At 35.8% G+C, this 12,548-nt stretch overlaps 1 protein-coding gene across 1 annotated transcript in view; it reads right to left on the bottom strand.

Annotated features, from left to right (window-relative positions):
• The window catches only part of LOC117995838 (uncharacterized), a 93,414-nt gene that overhangs the window by 35,233 nt on the left and 45,633 nt on the right, over positions 1-12,548 (bottom strand). The window contains exons 10-11 of the mRNA XM_034983856.2: positions 8,836-8,978; positions 7,659-7,707 (exon numbers count right to left, since the gene is read on the bottom strand). Of these exons, the coding sequence (XP_034839747.1) occupies positions 7,659-7,707; positions 8,836-8,978 (192 nt within the window). The remainder of the gene's footprint in view (positions 1-7,658; positions 7,708-8,835; positions 8,979-12,548) is intronic.

Below are 12,548 nucleotides of genomic sequence, written 5' to 3'. Positions count from 1 at the left end.
CACTTCGTGGACAGTCGCCACTGACTCGACCTGGGCGCGATGGCCGCTCGCCGTGCCCGCATCGGCGCGCGCGCACTGCTACCGTGTGGCGATCCGCGTCGGCCGGCCCACGCCCACCCCACCGTACCGGGGAGACGCGACTACATCGTAATTCGTACCAGATACTCCTCTACTCTTATGCGTATATTTCAGAACGCTAAATTTAGTCTGCACCTGATCCAATTATATCACGAACTGTGTCAGTAACTTATCTATAATAGTGATGAAAGTATATGCATATATGCTAATAAATTATTATTATCATCCCTTACAGCTAATTGAACTAATTTTACGAAGTAAGCGTAATGATCTGTTGGTTCCGCTTTCGCGAAGCAATAGGTGGACCGTATAATTTATATCTTCTAATAGTTTATATTTTGAAATCTGACGACATATGTATGTAAACAGACTAGATAGAATATAGAATACAGCTTCAAACAACCGCTGCAAACAGTCCAGTTATGTAAAAAATCAAGACAGTCATAACTTTGTTTTTTATCCTAAACTTAAACATCATCTACTTCTAATTTTCAAATTGTAAACTTTTCCAGAACGTATGTGTATACGTACAAAAGCTTAATTGCTTTATTAATACAGAAGATAATTTAACAGCATTTTACACAATTCATCATCATCATGATCAACCCATCGCCGGCCCACTACTGAGCACTGGCCTCTCTACGGAATGAGAAGGCTTCAGTGTGAGAAGGCCAAGTGGGGATTGGCAGACTTCACACACCTTTGAGAACATTATGGAGAACTCTCAGGCATGCAGGTTTCCTCAAGATGTTTTCCTTTACCGTTACAAGTAATATTTAATTGCTTAAAACGCACATAAGTCCAAAAAGTGCGTTCCCGGGATAGAACCCTTGACCTCCCAAATAGGAAGCGGACGTCTTAACCAATAGGCTATCACGCCATGTCAGTTTACACAAATTACAGCTGGCTTTTACCGACTACGAGTAACTAAAAATCCAACACCCTATTACGGTTCTCCGGCCCCTTGTTGGCTTGGGTGCATGAACACTTTCTGAAAAATATTTTTTCTCCCACTTGCTCGGAAATTGCAAACGTCAATCGACTCCTTTGTGTCCGCACGCCAGCAGTTCCAACAGGATGATTAGAAATTGCTGGACAGTTTCATACGGGTAACGAGGCTTTTTACATAAATTAGGTGTTTTTATGTACACGTGATATTTATTATTAGAAGCAAAGAGGTTACAAAGGCTAAATGAGCTTTATTTTCAAAAGTTTAAAAATAGAACAAGACTGCCCGCGGTCGAATTAGCGCAAGTGAAAATTAGTTAAAAGTTTAATACAATTTTTAAGTTACTAAATATTTTTAAATACATATCAAAAATAATAAGATATATATATATATATATATATATATATATATATATATATATATATATCTTTTATAATTTGATATATTATTTATATTCAATATTTTGATATGTATTTAAAATTATTTTGTAATTTCCTTGAAGTGTAGGTAAAACACTAAAAAATTATTTAAAAAAAAATTTAAGTTGTTTGATACTTAATAATTTTACTAGGTAAAAGTGTCCAATCGTTATTGTTATCGAATTGTACAAACTGCAATATAAGTGTTTTTTTTAATGATTTTGTTTGTTTCCTCGCAAATAGGAGAAAACTACCTAGGTACTTAGAGAGAGAAATAGGAATTAACAGCATTATTTAGTTTTCCGAGTCAATTTAAATTAAAATCACTTCGACAGTCCTCGGCTTCGCCTTGTCTTCTTCTATTATTATATTGCTTTACCTCCGGCCTAGACAGTCAATTGACCGTAAATTGCTTTATATCCGGCCTAGACAGTAGTCTGTAATGTACCTACCCTAGAATAACATCAATGGTACCTACTATTATAAATATCTGCTAAACTTCCGTGTTTATCAGAGTATGCCCGACTAGTTTCGAACTCATCCGGGGGTTCTTTCCAATGGGCCTCTGTTCGTGACGCGACGCCCAGGTAGGCGTCGCGAGCAAAGGCTCAATGAATATAAGGACCACAGACAGGTTCAAAATTAGTCGGGCATACCTAGTATGATAAACATGTGAGTTTAGCCGACACATATTTATAATGAACTAGCTGATGCCCGCGATTTTGTCTGCGTGTATTTAGGTTTTCAAAATCCTGCGGGAACTCTTTAATTTTCCGGGACATAAAGTATGTCTATCTAAGCCTATGTCACTCTCCAGTCTCCAGGTCTTTAACTATACCCACGCAAAAAATCACGTCGATCCGTTGCTCAGTTGCGACGTGATTGAAGGACAATCCAATAAACAAACACATATAATATGGGCAGTGATATCACTCACGATAGTTTAAACGATAAAACGATTTTGTTATGTAACAACTGAACGTCTGACGCCTGCATATCGAAACAACTAATTCAATGTCATTCAATTAATCTGCACACCACAAACACAAACAAACTCAATGTCAGAATCACTTTAGAACCACTGTAAATTGAAAATTAAATTAACATCGCACCTTTGGGATATGTTAGCTGTTTTTCTAGTGGATGTAGCATTTTAGAAAAATCACGCTGCACTTATTAAACAATCCATCGCGTACAACAGACTATGGCCACTAACGTGACCAACAATGGGCGAATTTATTTAGTGATGTGAATGCCGTCAGCGATTCTTATTAAAACCTGCTTCGAGAGTTGATTTGTTCGTTAAGCAGATAATGGCGCCGATTCTATTGTCTTACTCTAAATTAAATTTAGAGTATCTGCATCTTTTTCTTTTTAATATTGCTAAAAAAGGATAGAACATGAATTTTACATTTAAAGACACCTTAACTTAAGTTAACGCTATAAATTTAAACAATAGGCTCGCGACTGGCAGCTAAATTCACGAGGTTTGACAGCTCTAAATGGAATTTAAAACTGTCAAACTGTGTCTATCATTTTCATAGCACATTAGTAAGAAGAGGATGCGAATACTCTAAAATTTAGGTGCGCTCAGAATCAGTACCATTGTTTGTTAATAATATTTATATTTGAGACGGAGGAGGAAGAGCGGGGACCCTGAGATTTTTTTAAATTCAGATACAAGTTAGCCCTTCCCTGCAATCTCACCTGGTGGTAAGTGACGATGCAGTCTAAGATGGAAGCGGGCCTGAAAGGGGTATGGCAGTTTTTACAATACAAGTCTTTCAAACTTACTTCAGGGTTCCCAAAAGAATTGTGAAATGTCTAACTTTTAACAATCAATTTTTATTACATTATCATTCAATTTTAACAGACTTCCAAAAAGGAGGTGATTTTCAATTCGGCCCGTTTTATTTTTTTCGACTTTTTTTTATGTATGTACATCGATTTTTTCCAGGTTTCTGGACCGATTTGCAAAATTGTTTTTAATCAGCAGAGGATTTTATTACCTTATTGGAACATACCTATTGCACTGATTACATGTTTTATGAAGCTCACTGTAATACGTATATTAAAAAAACATCTTAACATTCACAACGGATATATTGTCAAATCTTTAATTCAAATATAAAATACTAGATGATGTCCTACACTTCGTCCGCGTGGATTTAGGTTTTTTAAAAATCCCAAGGAAACTGTTTGATTTTCCGAAAACAAGGTAGCCTATATCAGTGTCTACATGGATATCTATAGATTTGTCTGAAAACTGTTTTGATTCTGTGTAACAAATTTTGACAAACTCGGTCAAACGGATGGGAGGTGAAAACTAGCAGACAGACAGACGAACACATTTTCTTATTTATAATATTAGTATGGAAGTATAGATTATAAGCGCATGATCGGTGAAAAACTAGCAAAATTGCAGAAGTTTATATCTCAAAAATATATTTGTCAATCAAGATGAACGATTTACTGGTGCTTAACGATAGTTCGCTGTATAAATATTATCAAACACATCACTAGCGGAATGAATGATAAATCGAGTTTATCGTATCCTCGTATCGCAGTCGTCGTAAACATTAGACACAATCAAACTGTCAACAAAACATTTTACAACAGATAATAAAAAGGCCGTCCCGTTCACAACAACGCATATATGTGTTTATTTCGAAAACAACTAGCGAAATATGGGTTATTTAAAAGTAAAGCTAGTTTTATTGCAAAAACATTTCAAAAAGCCATTTTTAACGTGCTGAATGCAGCATGGTATGAATCAACTATTTTAATATTGGCAAACATGAAGTAGTGTTATTTCTCGTTTTCTTGAAATTATAACCTGTTGATAATACTTCGATATAAAATGACTAGAAAAACCAGAAATAATAAAACATCAATAAAATATTTTTTTTTTGTAGAAGGACAACTTTCTAAAAAAGACCAAGAATTTGTTTGTTGTTTTTGTGTTCTTTTGATACTCGTAAATAATGTGAAAAGTGTATTGCTCAGTTCAGCAGTATAAATAAGAACTTATGGGAATTTATATTCGCGATTAGTTTGTATTTTTTCTTCCAAATATTATAAATGCGAAAGTGTGTTCGTTGGTGTAACGGATCGATCCAATTTTTTACATGGATATAGTTAAAGACCTGAGGGCCTGCGCCCCGCGAGAAAATTTTGTCTACGCATTATCTCGTGTTTCTTACATCCTAATTTTTACATTGAAAAAATTGAAACAATTGAAATTACATCCTACTAATGTTATAAATCTGTAAGTGTGGATGTTTGGATGTTTGTTACTCAATCACGCAAAAACGGCTGAACGGATTTGGATGAAATTTGGAACGGAGATAGATTATACCCTAGATTAACACATAGGCTACTTTTTATCTCGGAAAATCAAAAATATCCCGCGGGATTTAGAAAAATGTAAATCGCGGCGTGGTAGTCGCGGGAATTATCTAGTTACATATTAATATATATTTAACGTGAAACGTATTCATGATTGGATTTGGCACGACCTTTACTAAAGTAGGTCTGTTATCAATTTGATAGTAGAGGTTTGTTTTAGGAAAGTGGAAAACGTATAGGAGAATTAGTTTAACATAATATGATATTTGTTTAATACTGATAATGATAACTATTGCCCGATCGTAGTATTTTGTTTATTTTAATATACTTTCATTTTCTTTTTGAAATTCTTACGAGCACGAGTTTTTAGTCTAGATTTTCTGTCTATTACATATACCTTTTGTAGGCTCAACTGTTGAATCGACTTTGATATTTGGCACAGATTATTATTATTGCTAGCTTATGCTCGCGACTTCTTCCGCGTGAACAAAATTTTCAAATTTCTAACCCCAAAATCATCCCCCTAGGGGTTGAATTTTCAACAATCCTTTTTTAGCGGTCGTAATAGCTATCGATTAACGAGCTAATTCGATCCGTCCAGTAGTTTAAGCTGTGCGTTGATAGATTAATCAGTCACCTTTTCCTTTTATATATTTAGATTATGGAATATTGATACTTTTCATCCCGAAGAAACAAACGTATCATACAGGATTTCTCGAAAAAACTATAGGCAAGCAGACTAAGTCGCGGCAATAAGCTAGTTTTGTATAAGTGCGAAACACAGACAGAGATTACTCTTACACAGGTATATTCTATTTATTGATTTTCATTGAACGCCCTACGCTAATACCTAGTTTTTTCAATGACCTAATACATCTTATTAACATAAAAACAAGAAGGTTATTGCAATGTTAACCATAACAACAAACAAAAACAAAGTTATCAATAGTCATGTTTGTAGCGAGCAATTGATTTAAATGTGCCTACAATATACATAATTATTATTATGTCGTTTACTGTATTAATTACATAACCTCAACGACAGACAGGATAAAGTTGAAAACTAAAACCAGACTACGATCGTCTTAATAAACCCTATATATAAATAAAATAAAAATATTATAGTAAAATTGTTTTTCCGTCGCATGGTATATTTTAATGTATTTAAAAAAATAAGTTTTTTTTTAAAAGTTTGTATACAAATTTTATTTTTATGAACGCAAAATTTACTCCTCTTTCATTTGACACCCCACTCGATTCGTTGGCAAATTTTTTTTTTTACAAACTTACATACCTACATACATAGATCCTTCCTTTTGGCTTTGCCGTAGTCGGGTAAAAAATGCGTTCCTAATAAGAATTGAAGATTATACATGAGTTGTGTATAAAATATAATGTCTCACAAACACCTATACTACTTAAGAATATTTTTAACGTAAAAAATATTAAACAATAGAAAATGAAAACGAGTAGGTCGGTACTCGGTAGATAGGTGCCTATGTTAGATTCGAACCCACTTCAGAAACTAGTTCAAGAGATCAAGGTCTCTGCTTGAGAACATAACTCGGGATGTATAGACACAATCCGATTTTTTACATAAAATATTATACTGAATACAACAAAGTAATTATAAGTATATTATCATTGTAATTATAAGTATATTAAGCAGTGGTATCCTGCACATCATAGACGGCGCGCCGTTAGAATTTATATTATTAACAAGCAACCCGCCCCGGCTACGCACGGGTAGCTTGAGAGGAACTATTCCACTGTACATTACTTACGCGGACGCAACGGAAGCTCTCAGGTAGGACCATTTTATCCGATCATCAAAGCAGTAGCTTATTTTTGCAAAATTTTTGGTCAGCCTAAAATTTTCTTAGATATATCTCCCTTCTACTGGTGAAAAGCGTATGAAAATTGTTTCTGAAATTATCCCGAACAAACACGAACTCAGCGCGGCGGGAGATATTAATTTATAATAAGTATGTATCGTATGCAATGCGACTGCGAATTCAAAAGACGTACCGTCTATTTAACCGAAACGAGGCCAGATGGCTGGTATATAAATCAGCGCAAAGAGACAATTGACACTAGATGAAAAGCGAACGTTTTGCATTAAAATCGTCGACGCCTGCATTGAACGTTGAAAATGAATATTTATTGCGATAGTATCAACATAATAAAAATGAATCCGCGAAATGTATTACAGTACGCGCAAAACTTCCGAATGACTGCACCAAATTCGTTAATTCTTTTTTTCGGGTTCGGTACCTCAAAAGGAAAAAGGAACCCTCATACAATCACTTCGTTGTCTATCTGTATGTCTGTCTGTCTCTCTGTCTGTCCGTCTGTCCGTCACGTGTGTCTAGAAAACTTAAACTTTTAAACTTTAGTTAATTTTACTCAGGTGCATTTAATATTAATACCACCTATTTTCTGTTTGACTGAATTTCAAAAGCGGTTTCATAGCGTTCCTTATTAAAGTTGAGTTTATTCATTAATTTTATTGGGGTTTCCTCTATAGCGTAGACTCCCACTAGTTTGGAATAACTTGAAAAAACACGAACCTTTGAAATATATCACTATAAAAAAAGATAAAAACCAGAATAGCAATATGGCCAAAATCCATACCTACACCTTTTTAGGTATGTACCTAACTACGATTTTCATACAATCTTCCAACCCCCATTTCACCCCCTAAGAAGTGTATTTTTGAAAGATCGTTTCTTATTTTATTTTCTTTAAAATCTACCCATATAAACTTACATGCCCTATTTTACCACCCTTAAGAGAGATAAATCTATATAACACTAAAAAGTTCCACACAAAACAAACAAAATAAACAGGCAGAAGAAACTTACCCAAGTCAGATAGGCTGACTTTTTCCAAAAACGGATCAGCCACCGGCAACTGCAACAAACAATAAGACACCGTGTTTAAGGTTCTATGAGGTTCCAAGGTCAAAGTCATTAAAATAGACGATAATCTTACAAGTGAACTTAATCATAAGATAAGATCGCATAACTGACCGTTCTTGAATTTTATGACTTACCGCTAACTACATACAAGGTAAATTGTAGACGCGTTCAATGCACTACATATTGAATTTATTATAATATATGAATGTTAGTACAATGTACATTGTATAGGTATAGTTCACGACAGGGCGAGATCGCAATCGGGGAATGAGGTGGGGGGACACGCCGCACACTCGCGCCGGGTTAGCACGGAAGCTGTGCGGGTGTGCGGAGCGTCTCCACCCCGATTGCCATCTCAACCTATCGCGTACTATACACTGTATGGACTAACTATAATACTACTCATCATTATCATGATCAACCCATCGCCGGCTCACTACAGAACACAGGTCTCCTCTCAGAGTGTGAAGGGTTTTGGCCATAGTCTACCACACTGGTCATGTGCGGATTGGTAGACTTCACACACCTTTGAGAGATAATACTACCTACTACTACTACTACTACTACTATATAATATTACGTCATTTGCATTGCGGTTTCTGGTCAATTTATCTAAGCACCTTGTTTGTCTTTATCTGTACAGACTACAGACAAATTAAAAAAATAGCTTCGATTTATACAAAACGATGCCAGCGCAAATGAAACCAGCTTCCCCATTTTAGATAATACCTACATTATTTAATACTTAACTTTTAACTTGTTAAACATTCTTTATGTTGGTAATTTAAAAAAAAAAAAAACTGTGCCATACAATAAGATAGATTGTCAAACCCAGTAGCTATTAGATATAAATTACTAGATGACACGCGATTTTGTCAGCGTGGATACCTATAGGTTTTTTTAATCCCACGGGAACTCTTTGATTTTCCTGCATAAAAGCATAGGGTATAACTTACCTTAATTCTCAATTTCAAAATCCGTTCAGTAATGTTGCTAATAAAAAATAGGTGACACGCTGCCCCCAACACAATTTCTATTCCCTTATTTATATTTCTGTGGGCGACACGTAGGGAACAGGATGTCACTGCAATAATTCAAGGTTACGCAGTCAACTACTCACCCCTCTCGAGTCTCGAAACAACATGGCCGCATGATGGGGATCGAGAAAGGCGTCGGATGCGCGATGGCGCGCGGTGGGCACGTTGCCGAGCGAAGAGCGACGTTTCTCGGCCTCTTGCGATGCTGCACGGCGCAAATGTGCACCTGTTGACAAAGACAATAATAACCTGTACTCATGGTCAAAAAAATTGGTAATACTGTTTCCAATATTCCCTAAAGGGTTTATTTCACCTTCCTAAATCCAACGACCTAAATGGTATAGTTAGCGTCAAACTAGCCAACTTTGCCATTCATTGATACAAAAAAAAAATACAGAGCGAATTTGCTTATTAAGGTGACGCAGGACGCTCGACCGAAATTGGCAGCGCACGTGGGTAACATGTTTGCTTTTCACTTGACATTGTATGAGAAAGTTGAGAGGCACGATGATTCTCACTGAAATCAAGCGCGCGAAAAGGGTTTAGGAAAAGTATTTTTGAGAAAAAACTGCCGAATTTATGTTGGCAACGTAAAGTTATTTCAACTAATGAATAAATAAACAACGTCTAATGATAAATTCTTTTAGAATTTTCATATCCCTAATCTTATTTATTTACGCCCAAAGTTGTCAATAATTTAGTGTTAAAATAGGAATCTTTTGAGCCTCGTAACTTTTAAATCAATATTTTTTTCAATATTTTATATATCAATAAACCTAGATAATGACGAGATAAATCGATATAATTCTTAGTTTTGTGCGTACAATATCGAATATTGTTGTATTTTCCCTCCTACGTTTGTATGGAGAAAGCACCGAACTGAGCTACCTTAATTGTTTTTTGGGCAAAGTGTCATTGAATAGCAAAGTTGGCTAGTTTGACGGTAACTAGGACCATTTAGGACGTAGGATTCAGGAAGGTGGAATAAGCCCATAAACTAAGTTTAATATAAGTACTGTAGGTTTATCCCATGCGAACTCTTTGATATTACAAGGAGTCTGTCACCAGAACCCATGCTATCTCTATGCCAAATAGATAATGCATGCAACGTGATCCACGTGGATTTATATATTTTTTTAATCCCGTAGGAACGTTAATTTTGTGAGACAAAGAGGAAACCATCAGTGTTGGTCTTCGGGATGCAAAGTAACTGTACCTATCTAATTTTATCAATATCAGTTGAAATGGTGGGTCGGGAAATGGTAGACAGACTTTCGCCTTTATAATATTAGTAGTAGTAGAATAAAGCAAGGTGCAGCTCTCCATTATGCTAGACAGTAAACACCATGCCACAAACATCGATATAAGGATCATAAAATGTAAAGGTATATACTATTATGGATAAAACAAGTTGAAACTTAAAGTGATGCCGGTTCAAGCGTTTTATCACCTAAGACATATAAAGCGAATGATTCTTGTACACAATGTTGCAGAGTGACTTGTAATTTGTAGCATTATCTATACCTAGGGGTCATTTGGAAGTGTTTGGAACAAACTGCGTTAAGTCAACTAGATAATCTCTGAAAATCCCTGGTAACCAAGTTATGGTTCTAAGATTTTTCTTGTTTTTCGAAATTTTTATCGATTGCAGGCATCATCGAAAAATAAATATAGTTCCTTTAATTTCACAAATTACATATCCATCAATGACCATAAACCAAAAATGAAATTAAAATTAGCTGTTAGACCCTATTTTTTCCGGGCTCTATCTCAAATATAGCTTTATATATCTCAAATGTACAACAACACACTCATACCTATAGTGCATACTATATTGCACAATAGGTCGAGATGGCAATCGGGTAGCGAACGCCCCGCACATCCGCACGGCCCCCCGCGCTAACCCTGTGCGGGCGAGCGCGGGTGACGTGCGAGTGTGCGGGGTACGGGGCGTCCCCCGGCTCATACCCCGATTGCGATCTCGGCCTGTTTATACTTTAGTTTAGTTTTTAGCATGGCAAGCCACAAAAGAGCTCATTCTAAAAGAGTTGCTCGTCGCTGTTGGCGTAACAAGGAGGGGTTGATAGTCATTAACTACGTGTACAAAATGGGTACTCATAGAAAGTCAAGATTAAACCGGAGAGTGGAGAGAGTTAACTTTTAATTTAAATTTCACTATGTTAATAACTCACTCGCACATGAGAAATTAGACCTTAGATTATTTTCTATGGTGTCAGCTGTACAGTTCACATGGATAATTCAATTAAGTCTTAATTGGGTTAGTGTCTTTTAACTAATCAACTTTTCGACATATTAAGGTATTATGTCTGTGTTCTGGCTTCGCGACCAACACAGACATAGTTATTATAAGATAAGATAAGATTAGAAAGAAATATGTACAATCGCGTATTTTACCCTTTTTTGAAAAATGACGTTTTTGATCCTAAAGTGATAATAAACTACCAAAAAATTACAAAAATTGTATTCAATCGATAAGTGCAATAAAAATGCATTTAAATTTTTCATTACAAATTTCGCTGCGAAAACGCTACCCGCCATTTTTTTAGGTTCATGAGCTGTTATGAAATCACACGGTAAGCAACTGTGTTTTCTTAGTGAAATACATCACAATTTTAATCCATGTGACGTCACAGTCGGAATTCATCATAGCGTCATCAGCTTCGTGCATTTAGAATATTTTGTAGAACAGATAAAAAATGTAATCTATAAAATGAATTATAAAATTTATTGTATAATTTTATAAACAGAAATTAACATTTTTCGATTGCTTATTGCTAATAGGTTAGTACCTATTAGCAATAAGCATTCTGTTCATCAAGCATCTTGTTTATACATTTTTAGATTTTTTCTCACTTGTTGTAAAATACCGTATTTTAGGTAAATTGATCATGTAAGTTAAATTCAAGACTTTAATCGAGATATAATTCGCAAATACACAAGTACGCCATCATCATGATTAACCCATCGTCAGCCCACTACTGAGCACGGGTTACCTCTCATAATGAGAAAGGTTTATGCCACAGTCCGCCACGATGACCAAGCGCGGTTTGGCAGACTTCACACTCCTTTGAGAACATAATGGAGAACTCTCAGGCATGCATGTTTAACGATGTTTTTTTTCACCGTTAAAGTAAGTGATATTTGATTGCTTAAAACGCACACAACTGAACCGAAACCGAACGCCCGGGCGACCTCTTAAGAAGGCTAATATGGCTCTACAACTAATACCTACACATAAATGTACGTTAATATAAAGGTACGTTAATATGAATTTGGTAGACTTCCAAACATTAAACGACGACAGCGAAGTTACTGAATGCAACCGCCAGCGTTTTCACTATTCAGCAGCAATTCCATGATTACATTCATGCAATGGCCGTACATTGATACGGCATTGATTTGAAACTGCAAGACCAATCAATTCGTTGTGAGGGACGTGAGATGGATATTCAATTTGTAAAACCATTTTTTTTGCGTTTTAAAAAAAGAATATTAGCCAAATTGCTGACTAATATTCCCCTTTCCCCCTCCAATTAAGCGTAAAGCTTGTGCTAGGAGTAGTTACGACAATAGTGCAATGGGTGGGGTTTGAACCGAATACCTTTCGGTTTTCAGTCCGCTCCTATAACCGTTGAGCTATCTAGGCTATGGAAATTACACTATAGACTACGAGTAACTATAGAGTATAATATTATGTAGACTCTGTTATCTACATAATATATTATAAAAGGAAAAGCTGACCGACTGACTGACCGATCGAGCTGAAATTCGGCAT

The sequence above is a fragment of the Maniola hyperantus genome, chromosome Z (genome assembly GCF_902806685.2).
Source record: "Maniola hyperantus chromosome Z, iAphHyp1.2, whole genome shotgun sequence".
Classification (NCBI taxonomy): Eukaryota; Metazoa; Arthropoda; class Insecta; order Lepidoptera; family Nymphalidae; genus Maniola; species Maniola hyperantus.
The sequence above is the reverse complement of the archived record's forward strand: the minus strand, read 5'-3'. Positions and strand labels throughout refer to the sequence as shown.